The sequence below is a fragment of the Amblyomma mixtum genome, chromosome 3, assembly GCF_055824585.1.
Source record: "Amblyomma mixtum isolate Tamu chromosome 3, ASM5582458v1, whole genome shotgun sequence".
NCBI lineage: Eukaryota > Metazoa > Arthropoda > Arachnida > Ixodida > Ixodidae > Amblyomma > Amblyomma mixtum.
Window position 1 is genome coordinate 179,807,899 of NC_143014.1, and position 18,391 is coordinate 179,826,289.

At 42.8% G+C, this 18,391-nt stretch overlaps 1 protein-coding gene and 2 pseudogenes across 3 annotated transcripts in view; all 3 read right to left on the reverse strand.

Annotated features, from left to right (window-relative positions):
- LOC149352873 (glyoxylate reductase/hydroxypyruvate reductase-like) overlaps positions 1–18,160 on the reverse strand; it is a 106,308-nt gene extending 88,148 nt beyond the window's left edge. For both annotated transcript variants that reach the window (XM_089582086.1, XM_089582087.1), the window contains exon 1: positions 17,959–18,160. Coding sequence is in view for 1 of the 2 variants with exons in the window: in XM_089582087.1 (XP_089438213.1) it covers positions 17,959–18,141 (183 nt within the window). In the remaining variant the exon portion in view is untranslated. The remainder of the gene's footprint in view (positions 1–17,958) is intronic.
- LOC149352879 (uncharacterized) lies at positions 7,714–16,208 on the reverse strand (annotated as a pseudogene). Its single transcript, XR_016291938.1, has 5 exons — positions 16,182–16,208; positions 15,997–16,073; positions 15,748–15,858; positions 15,406–15,485; positions 7,714–12,498 (listed from the first exon to the last, which is right to left on the reverse strand). The product of XR_016291938.1 is annotated as an uncharacterized LOC149352879 (transcript).
- LOC149352880 (uncharacterized) lies at positions 12,505–15,433 on the reverse strand (annotated as a pseudogene).
- Positions 18,161–18,391: the final 231 nt, after the last annotated feature.

Consider the following 18,391-nt stretch of genomic DNA (forward strand, 5'->3'; position numbering starts at 1 on the left):
GCCATTCCATCTGTAGCCATAGCCTACTGTAAATTACGGACATTTACTGTGGACAATTTACGGACATTGTAAATGTATAGAGGAGGAAGGTGAGAGACCACTAGGCCAAAAAAGGAAACGGTTAACCTCTTTCTTTGATTAAAGGGCACTAATCATATTTATTATATCCAGTGAAAGGAAAATGCAGTTCACTGCAAATGGGATCCGAAGACGTCTGCACTTCCTATGCGGTGCTCTTAGTTCAATAAGAGATCATTGTGCCATACGTGCGGAGGTTCTGGGTTTGATTCCCATGCAACTGTTGTGTGCTCTTTAAAGTTAAATTTATAGGTTTAACTTTAAAAGTATACAGCGCGAATACTGCATAAACTTCTAATTTAGATGGTTTTCAGATACCTTTCAGTAGACGTATACGAAATTTTCGAGTGTATGCCTTCAATAAAGGTTACATTCTTGGAGGTCGCAGGTTAACCTCTGTGCTAAACGTTGCTGTGTAACCTAGAAAAGAGCCGTGACCTCTAATATAGAGGTTACCATATCTAATGGTTATGCATGACCTGTAAATTAGAAGCATACAAAATTTAAAAATGTATGCCTTTAATAAAGGTTACTAGACACCCCCACAGAATTTGTTGAATATTTTAGAAAGGAGGCTAAACTGCTAACGCAGTAAAGAAAACAACAACAATACTCTGACCCTGAGTAGGAATCGAGCCAGCGGTGGCGGGCGCAACAGAGAAGTTTCGTTTATTGATGCCTTAGGCTACTCGGCCATCTTTGAAGAATCTTTTTATTGTTGTCGCATGGACGCAATGTTCTACCGTCGTATTTGTACTAATAGTGATCAGTCTCTGCTGCAGGACAACTTAAACTTAATCCAAAACTGGTGCTCTACCTAGCTCATGAAGTTGAATGTGACTAAATGTAAGTTTATGCATCTGTTCCGGAAACGATCTAACTTGCTCTACACTTATTCGCTAAACACGACCGCGCTATCGCAAGTTGAACCTTACAGGTATCTTGGCATCGAAATGACAAGTAATCTGATCTGGTCAAAGCACATCAAGTCACTGGTTGCACGCGTTTAATACGATCAATCACATTTTCGCCGCCCACGTTAGACTAATCGCATATGAAACATTCATCCGTACCAAACTTTAATATGCATCGACTATTTGGAACCTCCATCAAGAAAACCTAATTCAGGCGTTAGAAGCAATCCAAAACCGAGCTGCTCGTTTTATAACATCCAAATATGATTCCTGGCTGAGCGTTACTAATATCAAATCTTCCATTGGTCTTACTCCCCTGTCATCACGACGTAAGATAGCAAGACTGCCTATTTCACAAACTTTATCATAATTTCCCGCATTTACGTGAAAACCTTATTCTCCCCCCTGAAGATCCTCCCGACGTTTGTTTAATTGCAGTAGTGTTCAGCGCATTTATGGTACCACTAACGCTTTCAGTAATTAATTTCTGTCAACTGTTATATCTGAGTTGAATGTACTTCCCGACGGTATTGTTAATGAATATCAACCCAGTAAAATTTAAACACGTATTGATCGCTCATTTTTCTACTCAATTCCAGTAGAAAGCCTTTTTATTCGCTTATTTATTGCCTTGTTAATTTCAATGCACTTACTGTGTTTATTTGTGTTTGCCATATATATTTGTGTTCAACCTTTGTGACCTGTTATTACCATTTGCAACCCCCCCCCCCTTTATGTAATGCCCCCTTGGGGCCTTTAAGGGAAAATAAATGACGATGGTGGTGATAAATATCAGGAACCTTCCTGACCTCTTCTTGCCTTACTTGACTGGGTCGAATTCAGCGACCCCGGCATATGGCCTCATGCCCCTATCACTCCCTTACTCTGCCCGTACATAAAAATTCCTGAAGGCCCACACATCAAGGGCGACCAGTCAGGAGGTTGACCTTTCGCAGCATATACGTTCTGAGATAAACTGCACTGCCCTCTGAACTGTGGCGTCGCTGAAAGCGGTGATTGTGCGTGTCTATCAGTCATAAGTCTTTTCCGCACGCTAAGAATTCTTATTAACAACAAAAGTTCACAAGGAATTCCGGTGTCCTTCCTTACAGGCACAAGTATAATAGTGTAAGGTGTGACCTCAATGTCTTTAAGAGACTGCTGAAGTGGGCTATGTCCCAAACGAACATAGCATCACAATTAGTTTTGTTGTTCAATAGTTTCACGTTGCTTGCAGATGTAGCAATTCAGTGATCCCGGCACTAACGTCCTCCTGGCTAGATGACATGTCCTAACCCGTAGGAGCCACGTTTGAAGTCTATGAAAGGTTGTTTGGGCCCATTTAATGTACATCCTCTGAACTCGCCTTAATAGACTGGCATTGTGAAAGGCTAGGTAAGGCTGCACGTAGAGGAAGTAATGATTGATCAGGAACTTTATCAGTTGCCAACTGAAGAACCCGTACAGGTATTCTAAGGAAACGGGAAAACTGAGGAAATCAAGTTTATCAGCACAAAATTCTCTCACCACTATGTACAGAAAAGAAAGATGAGCATTTATAGTCACCTAATAACAGCTGCCAGGAAGCGGCGATTTTTGGTGTTGAAAAACAAAAATCCTGAAGCAGGTTAATGGACAAAAAACTGCATGAAAGATTCACCAGACTGTATCAAGGTAGCAAGAAATTCTGCCCACGCATAGGCTCCCTTTGAAAGTTACAAAAATGTAACGAATTTACGATCTTCCTCGCACAATGCAGCAATTGCAACAGTGTCACAACGCAATGCCGCAACGAAGACGTCCCAGGTTTGTGTAAGTACAGACACGAACTGCCCCCAACCAATGCAAGCCTGCTTTTTTATCTTATTCTTTTCATCAGAGCAAGAGATGGCAACGACATCAGCATAGGCCAAAATCTTAATTTTACACTGTACTAGCGACAAGCCACGATTAGCTATGTTTTTGAAGAAACTGAGCTTAGGTGGTCGAGTTATAGGATTCGAGTTTTCAAAGGCGATGTAGAGCAGGTGATGCAAATCAAGTATTTTTTGGTAAACTCTCTAGATGCATGCTGCAGGTGTGCCAGGGGGAAGGGTGACAGGCAAGATGTTTTTCGGATGAGAGAAAGATGTCTTGGCTGTATATACCTACTAATACAGGGCAACTTCCCCTCATAGTGGGCGTATGCAGCGGTTGTGACGGCTCTGGCATAAGCAGTCTACGCAGGAGAAATTCCCGACTGACACGAGCTACAGGACAGGCCTATTACTCGCCTGACAGAGTATCCGAAACTGCTGAAGCTGAAAGGTTTTGTAGACAGAAAATTCATCAGCTTTTCTTATTATGTACCGTCTTTATCAAAAGTAACCAGGTTGCATGGTTTGCTTCTAGCTTGTATAGTGGAGACCTTGTGGCTTTTCTAGAGATCAAAAGGTGTTGGAAGGCAAGAAGAGCCCCAGTCCTTACCTTTAACGACCATTTCAGCTACAGGGAAGCTGTAAGTGCTCCACTGTGCGAGCTAGAAGCAAACCATGCAGCCTGGTTAATTTTGACAAAGACTGTGCCTCATCAGATACAGTCTAGTATACATAGACGATGCACACTAATTCTGAGTTTATTTGATTTCCCTGCTCTGGTGGAAATTTAAATCTTATTGCCATGGACAGTAAATTAAAGTGAGTTAAGTCATAACATCTCACATTGAACAAATTTTGCAGTTTTGTTTTATAAGCTGATATCACAAAGAAAAGAAAGCAAAAAGGTAAGGTTGAATAAACACAATCTACGTTCAGAATTTTTATAGCCTGAACCCATTTGAACCGGAACGGAATGTCGCTCTGGAGCCGAACCCGGAACTGAACCCGAAAGGCGTGAACCCGAACCTGAACCTAACCCGCAAAAATTACGGTTCGACACCCTGATCTACTTAAAGGTATCTGAAAATCATCTAAATTAGAAGTTTATGCAGTATTCTCGCTGTATACCTTTAAAGTTAACCTATAAATTTAACTTTAAAGAGCACACAACAGCTGCATGGGAATCAAACCCACAACCTCTGCACGTATGGCACAATGATCTCTTATTGAACTAAGAGCACCACATAGGAAGTGCAGAGGTTGTGTCTTCGGATCCCATCTGCAGTGAACTGTATTTTCATTTCACTGGATATAATATGATTAGTGCTCTTTAATCAAAGAAAGAGGTTAACCATTCCCTTTTTTGGCATAGTGGTCTGTCACCTTCCTGCTCCATACATTTACAATGTCCGCATCTATAGAGTAGCCTATGGCTACAGATGGAATGGAAAACTTATTCGGCACAAGCAGAAGCATGACAAATGCAACTGCATAGGTTCTGAGACCTTTGCCCAGATGCAAAACAATTTATTGTCAAAGGAATAAAAAATAAGCACTTTATTAAAGATACAAAAATACATTCATTATATATGAACTGTGTAACAGAAAAGTTTTTTCTGCCAAAAAATTGCGCATTGCTACGTCTTTCTTTTGTGCCAGATCAATTCTTTGTAACCGCATTGATTAGACAATGTTTTTTCTTTAGGAGTGCAAAAAAGCACTTCAACCGGTTGGAGATAACCCGACGTAGGATTCAATCTTGCGGTCCTAGGAGTTTTTGCACCAAAATAAGAGCCTCGAAAATGCATGCGGGTAGCTCAGGCTTTTCAGGTAGTTACATCAGAAGGCATATGATGATGGCCCGCTCAATGTTTTTTTTTTTTTCAAAGCGACGACGTTGGCTTGGGTGCCTCCATATACCCAAGTCTGGTCCTTGTATGCATACACATGAGGAGCAGTAAGTTGAATGCTGTAGGTAGTGAAGTCAAGTAGAACTGCAAAAGGCATAAGATAATCAGGTTGTGAAAAAAAAAAAGTCATTCGCTTGTTTTTTTTTGGAGGGACAAAAAATAAAGTCACTTGAACAATGGGAGGCTCTCCTACTCAGCTCCGATCCGGAGACTCAAACAAAAGTCGTCCAACTGGCCGAAGACGCCGCCAGGAGCCAAGACCTTCTGGCCGTCGTTTAGGCGGGGGGCCTATATGCCCTTCAGACTGTTGGCAATAAACGTTTTACAATCCAATCCAAAATCAAACCGCAGTCGTTTTTCCTGCTTTCCGCACTTTTGCAAGCATATGTAGGTTTCATGCAGGCATGGTTCAGAGCAAAATTATTCAAGGGATTTCACAGACTTTCATGGCATTGTGCAAATTATTTCAAGGACAAATGAATCGGGCAGCTTATCAAAGCAGCATTTTTCATAGAGCACAGGGACATTATAAAAGGACACAGGGACATTATAAAAGCCCTTTAGTGCACATGAAATGTCTACCACTAAAAATGTTCAAACAAATCCGCTTTTTAGTCAAGGCAGTCATGAAAGTTGGAGTTCTTTTAAGCTCACCAGGGACATTATAAAAGCCTTGTGCCTTTTTCTAAGCAGTCTTTCAAAGACAGTAGGACCTTATTGCTGCGTAAAATGTTGAAAGCATTAAAAGGATGCACATAGCAGGAGACATGGACAAGCGCTCCTCTGTGGCTCATGCCATGTACAAAACGCTTTCAACTCTTTCCATAGTGATGCATCATCCAGCCCCTCTATGAGGCTGAGGTGCTGACAAAGAATGCTGTTATTTATTTGTGCGGTCGGAGAAATCACTAGATAACTGCAGGCATTTGTATGCATTACTACTGATGGGGTATCGTCAGGTAGAACAGGTATTCCTAATCTCACCGAGTATGAGCAATTTATTCGTTAGTGGCTTACAGAAGCAGCTCGAAAAGCAGCAACAATCATGACAAAATGTAGCTGATCAAGCTGTTCGTACAATAATGCCTTCTGACACGTGTCTTAACCAATGGCCAAAAATGACCAGCTACGATCAATTCATACACAGACGTGTGAATACATGCACACATATGTGTTTATTTGCGATGCTGAGTTGCTCAGATGTGGAATGAGTCATTGTGAGACAGACTAAATTCTCTGCTCCAAAAGTGCCTGCAGAATTATCCATAACAAGGGCCACACAGAAATTTCAGGACTCTCAAGGCCTTTGGAAGCATAATTTTCATATTCAAGGGTTTCCAAGGACCCACATAAACCCTGCATTGGTAAAACAACTTGCACCTGTCTCCAACATACATACTTATGTGTAATTGATGTGTGCAGAAGAACTTCAAATATTCTTGTTGCAAAATTCATGCTCCCTTGAAAGTAAGTCTTTATACTATTCTTTTCGCCGACGTCTATTTTTCATGCTGCATTTCATACATGAACACTCATAAACATGCTCAGCCGGGTCCTCTTATCGAATACAATTATGCAGAGAGAAGACAGAATTTCTTAACTTACCGCTGTAATCAAAAAGTGATCCAAGGAACTTTGCAAATGACGTGAAAGCTCCACCAGTGAGGTGTCCAGGCCTTGTTTCTCCGAGAAAACTTGTGCACCTTTCTTAAGCCTCACTTGCAGTTCATCCACTGTGCTTCCAAAATGCAGTTGTGCCTCAACACAAAAGCTGTGTAGAACCAAAAGAAAAAAAGCGGCTTATTTCACTTCAGTGCATAGCTGCCTGGAAAATGGTTCTGAAAAAAAGCCATAAGGGTAAGCCTGCATTATTTTTTTAAAGCTTGACAGCAAGCAAAAAATACTGTGATGTATGCTCTCCTCAATACCAAGTGACAAAATGAATTTTTCCAAGTCTGGACTTTTAAATTTACTCTGTACCACTGTAGTAGAATGGAAAGTTGGGCGAGTTGGTATACGTTCATACGCTCGTCCGTGTGTTTTCCTTCATCTTTGTCTTCCGTCCCTTTCGCGCTGTTTTTTCCACTCTGTACCACTGCTGAGAAGCAGATGCTTTAATTAAAACTTTTCTACAATTTAGGCTGATATAAAATAATTTTGTGGTTACGATATGTTCTACCAAGAAATAACTTGGCAAAGGGTCAACACAGTGCTGGCAGCGGTCTTGGAAGGTCACTTTCAGGAGGCACATGACCATCTCAGTGTTGTAGGTCACGCCGCTTAAGGTGTCCGAAGCCAATAACAAACACATAAAAACAAAGACACATAATAAAGGCCCCTCCAGCATAAAATGTAAACATCACTTGTCTGGACTTGCCACATTCAAAATTCAAAATTTTCAGCCCACTTGTAACTCTGCCACCGCCATCTGTTTTGTGACTTCCGGGGTGGATTGTTCCAACACAGGAATATTTTTGTTTTTTGGTGTTGCCGCTGCATCTTTCACTGAAGCAATAATCTACGTATGAAGACACTGCGCAACATTTAAAAGATTAGCACTAAACAGTATCAATAACAATAAGCTGCAACCTATTTCAGTATATAGTCACTTAAACACATGAAAAGGGAGCTCAATACAGTGTACTAAGCACATAAAAATGTGGTCAGAAGTGAAATAATTCCACATTGTCTCATCTCATTCCCTAATGTGTTTATATCTCTTAGTTTCAGCAAAGACGTTTCTGCCACTGATTTTAAACAAAGACTTCTTGTGCTATGTACCCCAACCTGTATCAAATTCTCTGGTTCGACCACTCCATGTAATTACTTTCCTTTTTTTCTTGTTACTTTCACTTCATGTCCAGAACAATGCGTTCCTCAATAGACTTAAGTATTTGCCCTCAGCATCATGCGTGTACATTTTTTTAAAGTTTCAATAAATATATCAATCACATGGCCAGAGGCAACAGTATTTAATCTGCGGCACAACGTCAGCTCGGCGGGGCACGACACCGACTGTTGCACGATGTTCACCCCGGTATTGGCCTTCCAGGTGCTGTCGTACTGGCTCTCTGCTGGTACGCGCCGTGGCCTGGACCCCTTCCCATCACCTACACTGCACTTCCCGGATTCTTCAGCTCCGCGGATGCCTGAACAGTCATCTGCTGTATCAACCGGACCTGACCGCCCATATTTGGCGCCGCTCGACGCCTTCGCCTGGAAACCACCGCCATCGACTACGTCATCAATCACATGGCCAGAGGCAACAGTATTTAATCTGCGGCACAACGTCAGCTCGGCGGGGCACGACACCGACTGTTGCACGATGTTCACCCCGGTATTGGCCTTCCAGGTTAGTAACCTAGACTACGCTAAGGAGACTCGTAGTAGCGATCGTTGTCTTTTCGCGGTGTCGTGCCCCTACGACTTGAAATGGCGCACTGCGCTGCATGTGTTATGTGACATACTTGCCTTTGATTTGCTATCTGAGCTAATGCTGCTGCTTTCGGGAGATGTTGAACTTAATCCTGGCCCCGGACCAACCAACCTTTCCGATGTTTTAGATGCTCTAAAGCGGCTAGAAGAACACCATGCAGCCATGCGTGCCGACCTTGATCAATTGAAAACAACCCAAATCAGCCATGAAACACAACTAACTGCACTTTCAAACCGAGTAGCAGTGCTCGAATTAGACGAGCGTAAAACAGTATCACCATCAAAACAGGTAGAGACTAGCCAGATTAGGCAGGACATCGCTGAACTAAAGGCCGCCAACATAGACGCGAAGAACAGAATGCGCCGAAACAACCTGCTCTTTTTCGGCTTAGATGATAGCGACAAAGAATCGTGGACTGAATCGGAGGAAAAAGTTATTGCGCTGTGCAAAGTAAAACTAGATTTGAATCTAGAACCAAGCGCAATAGAACGCGCCCACCGCATTGGTCAATTCTCAACGGAAAAAAAACGGCCAATAATAGTTAAAATGAATCACTACAAGGGAAAAGAAAGCGTGCTTGCATGTGGTCGTAAATTGAAAGAAACACCTTACGTTATCCGAGAAGACTTCGAATTCGCCACTCGACTCGCTCGCTCCAAATTAGTTCAATTCATTAAGCCCCGAGGGTGTAGCTTTAAACTTCGATACGATAAACTTATCGTTGGCGAGAAATGTTACACCTACGATCATGCCTCTGATACCATAACAGAAACAGATACGAACACCAAGCCCGCGGCAAAGATAAATGGAGCACAGGACAATACACAGCAGGCCTCAGAGCAAGCCAAGTGACACTCTACTGAACTGCATGAACTGATTCCGCCAAGCAATCGTCATTCACCCGCACTCATCAACATCGCTTTTACTAATATACGGAGTGTTCTACCTAAACGCCATCAGGTTCACAGTTTCATTGAAGTCACGGACGCCGATATGGTCATACTCACAGAAACTTGGCTGCACCCAGAGATAGAAGACCACGAATTGTTCCCTTCAGACTTCCATTTCACCACATACCGCAAAGATCGCACTAACCGAAAAGGGGGAGGTGTTCTAATAGCCCTTCGTAACACTCTGCAGTCCTCGCTTATCCGGCATGATAATAACCTAGAAATGATCTGGGTATGCCTTCACAACGCCTCCGAAAAGCTAGTGTTCGGTGTCTGCTATAGACCTCCAGACAGTCACGTATCATTCCCCGATTCCCTACGCCATGAATTAACGATTATTAGGAATGAGTATCCTAAGGCACCCATATTTCTGTTTGGTGATTTCAATTACCCACAAATTAACTGGTCATTGCTCTCAACACTAAGTTCGACACCTGCAAACGAACAAAAACTTTTTCTAGAACTAACCCTTGACTTTAACCTTCAGCAAGTGATAACAAGTCCAACGAGAGGAGACAACATCCTTGATCTTTTGCTCACAAGTCACCCGGACGGCGTAAAATCTATTACTGTCCTTCCTGGATTAAGCGACCACAACCTTGTTCACATCTCCATGACACTGCCTTTAAAAAAGAAATCACCAACCAGCAAACTGATAAAAGACTACAAAAGGGCTGATTTTGATGCTATGAACAATGATCTTGCAAAATTTTTCGACAACTTTCGTTGCACTTATCTAAATCGCACACCTAACTCAAACTGGAATTTGTACAAAGACACCCTACTACATTTGGAAAGTAAGTACGTTCCAACACTACTTATTAAATCAGATACCAAGAATCCATGGTTTAACAAACGCCTGAAGTCTCTCCTTGGCAAAAAGAAGCGCCTGTATCGAACAGCAAAACTTCAAAATAGTCACTTAGCATGGGAAAAATATCGCTTGTGCGCCCAACAGTATACCAAAGAACTGACAAGTGCTAAAGATAAATTTTACTCTCAAGATTTACTATCAATCCTTCACTCTAACCCCAACAAATTCTGGCGCATGCTATCTAATAAACCACAAGATCGCCATGTGCAACTCCTAGATGCTGATGGAGAACCAATCAAAAGCGATGACTGTGCGACCGCGCTCAACAATTACTTTACGTCAGTTTTTTCCGCTGCTAACGTTACTGCTAATGAGCACATTCCAGAAATCTCACTCTCAGAAATGCCTAAAATCGAAATTAACCCTGATGGTGTATCAAAGCTTATTGCCTCACTGAAAATATCTACATCTGCCGGCTGCGATCAAATTAACAGTAAGCTACTAAAAAATACCATTTCATTGTCTAGCCAGGTACTGCATCTAATTTTTGCGCAATCCTTAGATACCGGGGTTGTCCCCGACGATTGGAAAAAAGCTCAAATTACACCCATATTTAAAGCGGATGACCGCACGTGCCCTAACAACTATCGTCCCATTTCCCTCACTAGTATACCGTCTAAACTACTTGAGCACATTATTTTTTCCAATCTTATGACCCACCTAGAATCAATGAACTTTTTCTATCCGAATCAACACGGCTTCCGCAAGCAGCTGTCATGTGAGACCCAGCTCGCCGAATTCACCCACGACATTCCACAATACTTAGATAACCTTGTCCAGATCGACGCTATCTTTCTCGACTTTTCAAAAGCATTTGATCGTGTTTCCCATAATCTTCTTCTTTTTAAGTTGTCATCGCTCGGCATTCCACAAACTTTGCTCTCCTGGCTAGAGCACTTCCTTAAAGGACGTAAGCAGTTCACCTGTGTTAATAACTGTCGCTCAGCTTTTACCGACGTAGCATCCGGCGTACCTCAAGGTGCAGGCTTATCACCTCTTTTATTCCTCATCTACATCAATGACCTACCGATCAACATAAAATCCACGCTACGTTTATTCGCAGATGACTGCGTAATTTACAGCCCCATCCACGGCGCTAGTGCCATTGCCGCTCTTCAACAGGATCTAACCACTATCTCAGCGTGGTGTGACAAATGGCACATGCCTCTTAATCTAAATAAATGCCAATCCATATCATTCTCCCGCAAAAACACAGTTATTGATAGCACTTACAACATAAAATCGGTCGCCGTCACCAGAACATCATCTTATAAATACCTAGGAGTACACATCACATCATCGCTGTCATGGACAACACACATTCAGACCATCTGTTCCAAAGCATCACGCACACTTGGTTTTCTCCGGCGCAATCTAAAATCTGCATCACCTGAAGTAAAAAAGTTGGCATATATAACATTCGTACGTCCTAAATTGGAGTATGCGTCATCTGTCTGGCATCCATCACAATCGTATCTCATCTCAGACCTTGAAGCCATTCAAAATCGCGCCGCCCGTTTCATTACATCGCAGTACTAAAGAAAAACCAGCGTAACATTACTAAAACGATCCCTCGGCCTTCAAACACTAGCAACTCGCCGTGTTATTTCCCGTCTATGCCTCTTTCACTCTTTCTTTTATCGCTCACCAAGACATTTGTTGCTGCAGCCACCCCCACGTACGTCATCCCGCCTAAACCACAGTAACCCAATCGCACGCATTAAAACCCGCACCTCCGCAATGAGCAGTTCATTTTTTCCCGACGCCATAGTGCTCTGGAATGGCCTTCCCGACAACATAATAACATGCTCCGATCGCCGCCTTTTCCGCGAGAAACTGGCTAATCACTTCTCATAAACATATTCATACTGCGACACCGAAGCGCCAACTGTTCCTTGTTTTCTTTTTGTATGTTTATTTCTTGCTTTTAGTTTGTATATTATTGTAATCTTTTTGTACCCCGCGTATTTTTCCCCTTTCTTTTTTTTTGTGTTCTCTGCCACTACCCTCCAACCTGTATGTACGCCCCCCCTTATGTAATGCCTTCGGGCCTTTAAGGGACAAATAAATGAAATAAATGAAATATCACGACATGCTTAGCTGAATAGTAATTCTTGTGAGCTCAATCCAAGTGCCTGGCTTAGGAGCCTCCCATTTGCAATTCGGATATTTCTTCAAAAGGGCATCTCCAAGGGGTTTTATACTTTCACTGTCGTTCAGCTGTTTCCACTCTCGATGTAGCCCGTTTCACTTTAGAAAAGAAAAACAAAGTAAAATTCCAAGAAGCAGCTAAACACCATAATACTATGTATGCTAAAAATGAAGACATAAATAACTCACTCAAAAAAGATTGCGACTTCTGCACGAAGCTGGTGGCACTGCCCCTTATACATAAGTTCAGGAAGAGCCTTCCCTTGAAATGCAGGCTCTACGCACTCGGAGAATCATCGCAAATTCTCACCAAGCCATTCACTGAACACCTACGTAATAAAGAAAACTTTGCAAGCTCCACCAAATGCAGAATTTTTTTATTCTCATAAAACATGGACCCATAGCCATAAAACAAGTGGAACAAATATCAACAGATTCCACATGTTGCATACCTGCAATGGCCACAGTTGAATAGAACAAAGAATCTTAATATGTGACAGGTCTCCTCTTTCTTTTTTGCATAAGCATACGCCTGCAAACTGCTGAAGAAAAACTTCAAAGAACCCAGTTTTGAAGGTACTTTACAATACCATCTATGCGAACGGCATCTCGTGAATGCATTTCGATATAGCATAATGTAGGCCATTTCTTCTCTATGAGAAAAGTGCCCATGGATAGAAAAGTGAATTAGCCTTAATTACTAATGTGTGCATCGTCTTTGCAAGAACAAATGCGTTCATTCGCTTTGAGTAGTTCATCTTCCCTAGAATATGTACATTGAAGAAGATCTCCTCTGATCAGAATAGCCCCGCCACGGTGGGTCAGTGGTTACGGCGCTCAGCTGCTGACCCGAAAGATGTGGGTTCGATCCCGGCCGCGGCGGCCGAATTTCGATAAAGGCGAAATTCTAGAGGCCCATGTGCTGTGCGATGTCAGTGCACATTAAAGAACCCCAGATGGTTGAAATGTCCGGAGCCCTTCACTTCGGCGTCCCTCATAGCCTGAGTTTTGCTTTGTGACGTTAAACCCTAATAAACCAATAAACCAATCTGACCAGAATACAATGTTCTCCATTGCATCAAACACTGGTTCATCATTTTTGGCAAACGGAATGACATCCCGAGACAAATTTTGACAGTATTGACTGCAGCATATATCACAGCTGTGGCTCTCTTGCCTATATTAGAGGCATCTAGCCTAAAGTGCACGAATGCAGTTGTGACAGAAAAAGGTGTGCCAAGTCTAGACATGCTCTTTTCAAGAGGACTAGTCACATAATGAGGTAGCTAGGGCCCTTCCCAAAGATCATTGGACAATGTTTTCTGAAAATACTCGGCTATGAAGAGTGGAATACTTTTGAAATTCCACAAGTTCTTTGATTTTGGAAGGGAGTTCTTGCTTTCAAATCGCATGGTCCAGTGATGAGGCAAAAAACAAAAGCACCGTATCTGCGATGCCATGAGCAATAGTATGTGAAGCTCCGGCTTACGGGCTTCGGAACCGTACAACTGCACAAAAAATTCATAGTGACGCGCTACGAGACTTTCAAGTTGTCCTAATGCATCAGAAGGTATCACCAGTGAAAGCAAAAACTGCGTCACAATGCACAACAGCTAAAGACACTCACAGTGCGGCTCTTGCAAAGGAGTTATTGGAATAAAGTCACCCAACAAAGAAAGGAAATGTAGCGAAAGCACTAAACTAAAATTAGCTGAAGACGGCATGCTAAAGTCTGGTTCAAAACCACGAGGGAAATCACTGCTGCTTACGATCTTATGAAAAGAAAACTCACAGAGGCATTTATTCAGTTGCCTCAAGGTCAACCATGATGCTTCCCTCACTGAAAACATAGAAAACAGTGAGAGTTCCAGAGGTACAACCCCTTCCAATAAAATGTGCACTGGGTCGTAAAGAAGGTCAGTCAGAACTGAAAAGCCTGTAATACCTGAAAGCAGTGACCTTGTCTTAATGCCACACTGTGCTCAGAGCTCCCGAAAATCTTTTAATGATTTAGTGTTCTCAAGTTCAATGAGGTGCCTTTCATCTGAGGTTCAGTACGCAGTGGGCATTGTATTTCATAGAAAACTTTATGGAAATCTGCTGTAGGTACTATGCATATCCCGTAGGCCATTCGCACAGTTCTAGCAAAACATTCTTTGATACCTGCAATATTATGGCATGCTAGAGAGAGTGCGACGTAGGCCAGCAAAAATCCAAAGAATGTTTTTTCACCATCATCAATTTTCAGTTGACATCCAACTTGAAGCTGGTTTACTGTCACGATCAAGTCGTCAAGTAGCAGATGTTTTGCAGCCTGTGACTTCAGATCCTTTGACCTTCCAACATCCAGAAAAAAATGTTGTTCACCTTGGATCAATCAAACGGCTCGATATTTACAAAGGTCACATAAAAAACTGTGAGCTTGCCTCTTAAACCTCTTTTCATTGAAATGGCATTGGCAAGCTAAATATTGTCGCAGTGCAGCACCATTACAATTTTGTTCTTGTCGCAAAGCGCTGCTACAGGATGTGCCTGATATCTGGTGCCATCTATGAAGTCTCGGAGGAGTTTACTGTCGGAAGTTTTCAGCCCTGCCTCGAAACACTGTGCGGGCTTAAGGTCCTGCAGTAGGTTTTCAAGTAAAGACTTCAAAGGAACAATATATGCCTTCCGATTAGACGGCAGTGTTACTTCTTTCGAAGGAACCTATATTCTCTGTGAATGAGACAGCAACATTCTTTGCTTGTCAGAACAAATGCAAGACACATCAATGGGAGATCCGGCAACTGTCAAAGTATCTGAAACACCGCTTGCAACCGCGTTCACGGCAACCTTTGAGCACCTGTGATGGATTTAAGTTGCCTAGCTAAACAGGACAGCTTTTAAAATACAACAAATCTGAAGAACACAGGTTTTCTGTGGGTTCCAGACACTTACTCATCTCAACACTCTCATTAACACAGGAAACTGAAGTGTGCTCTAATGCAGGTGCAACAGAAACAGAAGGCCTGATGGAAAGCGTAGGGACATTATTAAGAGGCGACAGCTCCTTAGTTTGCGGCCCACAACACTCGTTGCTAGTGTGGTGTTTGTAAAGAGCAATGCGGGGAAACTGAAGGTGACATGCACCACAGCACAGTTAGAGCTTTGTTCATGCGACCATTGTTTACATGCCGAGAAAAAGCCCAGAAATGCCGCATTGTAAACCTGCACAATGTGCAGACATGCTTCCTGACCTTGGTTGTTCTGGGTGAATTGGTGCATTGGTTTGCGACTGCTTGTGTAAGAGTCACTTGGTGTGCACCCTGCACTGGGGCTATAATGAAAGCATATAATGTGAATAATTTTGAGCCTGCGTCTGCCATTTGTATATACAAGGTCACTACATTGATAAAAAGTGGTAAATAGAAATTAAAAATACTATTAAAAAACTAAATGTTTTTGCATTCTTGAGAAAGATCAAGTAAAATGAACACACATGTAATATTAGCTCACTGTTAGCTTTAGCAGATGAGCATATACTGAGCAAATGCTACTAGCAATATTAAGCACAGCTATGAAAATGGCATAGCACCTACCTGACTTTCATAATTCTTTACCTTGATAGAAACAACTGTCTGGCTCTTTTCTGCCTTCTGTGGTGTCTTTGCATTGGACTGGGTTCTCTTCACCTGTCCTGGGCAAGGAGTCTGCATAAAACAAAAATTTTATGCCTTATCACTTATCTGGGATGTAAAATTTATAGTTACAAGCGTTTTTCCGCAAAATCCCTGCTGTTGAGTATTACAACTGAGTTTATATTGCGGGCAGAAAGACAGCTGATTCACCTTTGGAACATCCAGGTTAGCTTGATGGCTTGATGAAGATGCATTATTCTGCTGCTCAGTGTCTTGCATAATTGTGACTGAAAAAAAACAAAACACCATGCTATAGCTTCTCTTCGCATAGAAAACCTCTGTGGATATGAATGACACACACCGTGGCCTCAGTGGTCTTGAGTGTATTGGGAAACCATGTTCTCACGAGACCAAGCCTTCATGTTCCCAGCTACACGTGTTGAATTCGATGGTTCTTGCCATGCGTAAAAAGAGGCCATTTTGAAGATATATAGCAAAACAAAACAGAATGATATCTGGATGTCTATTTTATTTTCATCATGATGCGTTACTTCATCATCTAGATTTTTCAGTTTGACGCTGTACATCACAGTTTAATTTCCAACTCGCAGGCCTATGCGCTTCTCGCCAGTCTAACACTTAAGCCAGGAGTACAATAATCCAATCCTTAAGCGTCATCTCCGTCTTGCCCCACCTCAGGTACAGCTGCTCGCATACAAATCATTGGTAAGACCGAAATTAGAATATGCATCTGCCATCTAGAACCCACATCAAGCATATCTAATCACTGCATTGCAATCTGTTCAAAATTGTTCAATCCAGTTCATTCATTCCTTATACTCGTACAACACCAGTGTTTCAACTTTGAAAGTGAAATCCGGATTGCCACTCCTTTCATTTCGTCACCGTATCACTAGCCTCGCTCTTTTTAACAAGTTTCTTTATTCTTATCTGAATCGAGTACCGTATATCACAGCCGCAGCACGCATATCTCACCGCACCAGTGACCCAGTGAAAGTTGCACGCCCACTATCGCACACTACTATTTTTTCTGCTTCACTCTTTTCTCGAACAGTTTCAGACTGGAACGGCCTTCCCTATGACATCGTCGTCATTGCTTCGCCATCTGTTTTTCAAGCGCGTCTAACAGATCATCTTCATTGTTAAATAATCATTGCTGTTTTTCACATTTTCAAGTGTATTCCCCACCCCTTATGTAACCCCCCCTCCCACCCCGATAAGGGGGCCTTTAAGGAGTAAAACTGAACTGAACTGACGCAGTAGAGGGTCATTCGCACTGAGCGTGAACAAGGCTCCGTGTGACTGCGGACGTGCGGAGCACCATTGCGACCAAGCCGGTAGCAAGCTCATGCAAAGGGGCAGATGACACGAAACATCAGTCGAGGTCCTTCTCCTCGTGCGCCACTCTGGATTGATTCATGAACGGGTGTGATTCAACGGCAGCCGGCAGGTTCGTGGCCACGCGGAGCAGTCTACTCGCTAAGTGACACTGACACTGTGCTCGAGCAGAGAACACAGACATTTTTTTCTTCTTTTTCACAACGGTAACAAGCAGCTGGCACGTGCGCGCAATCAGTACTACTGTGCTTCGGTGAGCCGGATCTAAAGGAACCCTTTGGTTTCGCTCTCGTGGACTCGGCTGTTAGGTGAAGGGGCACACTGCTAAAAGTCGATCAGTTTGAGCATCTTTTCCCTATTGCGGTCACGGAAACGCGTGAAGGGCAAGGCGGATGCGTCGAGGGCGGGAGGCAAGACACATGAGCCGCAGAGAGGACAAAAAACGTCCATCCCATGTCAGGCGTGAGCAATTGAAAGCGGTGTCAATAACAGTCAGCTGGTGGCGGATGCTAAATAGCGCAAACAGGACTGCAAACACCACATCGGTCGAAACATGCTGCGCGAAACTTCTTACTTGAGAGCGTTTCAATTTTTTTCGAAGGGAAGCAATGCGCACCCGTGAAAGCAAAATGTGTAGCGCGGGATAAGCCTGTCAACATCAGACGAAAACAAAATACAACACAAAACAACTAAAAAATTCGCGATGTATTGCTTCTAGCGCACTTATTTTTCTTATACGAGAGGCAACTTTGCTTGTCAGGGCAGAAAATCTGAAAAACAGACAACTTCTGCAAAACGAAACTTCATAATCACCGAGATCGGCGATCGTGCTGTAGCTGCTGGGGTTGTGTTCACAATAGTCGCATCGAATTCTGTCCTCGGCCATGTCGACGGTACACACCACCATGTACTGCTTACACTCACACTGCTGTTCATTGCAGCGGCCGTGTAATATTCCGCAAATGTTTCTCTGCCTGACAGGCATCGCAAACGCATACCGCACACGCGCCATGAAGAAGTATTTCTAGGGACCCTACATGAAGCACTGAGATGACAAGCAGCACTGCGGCGCCACTTGCATCGTTTGTAGAAAACACTGAGAGAGCCATAAAGTTGATCATACCTGCCCGCAAGCAATATAACACTTTTTATATTTGACATTACTACATTTTGTAGTTTAAGACAGTAAAAAGAATCAGTGGCTTGTTTAACTGTCATAAAAATGCCGACCTCAAAGTCGTTCAAG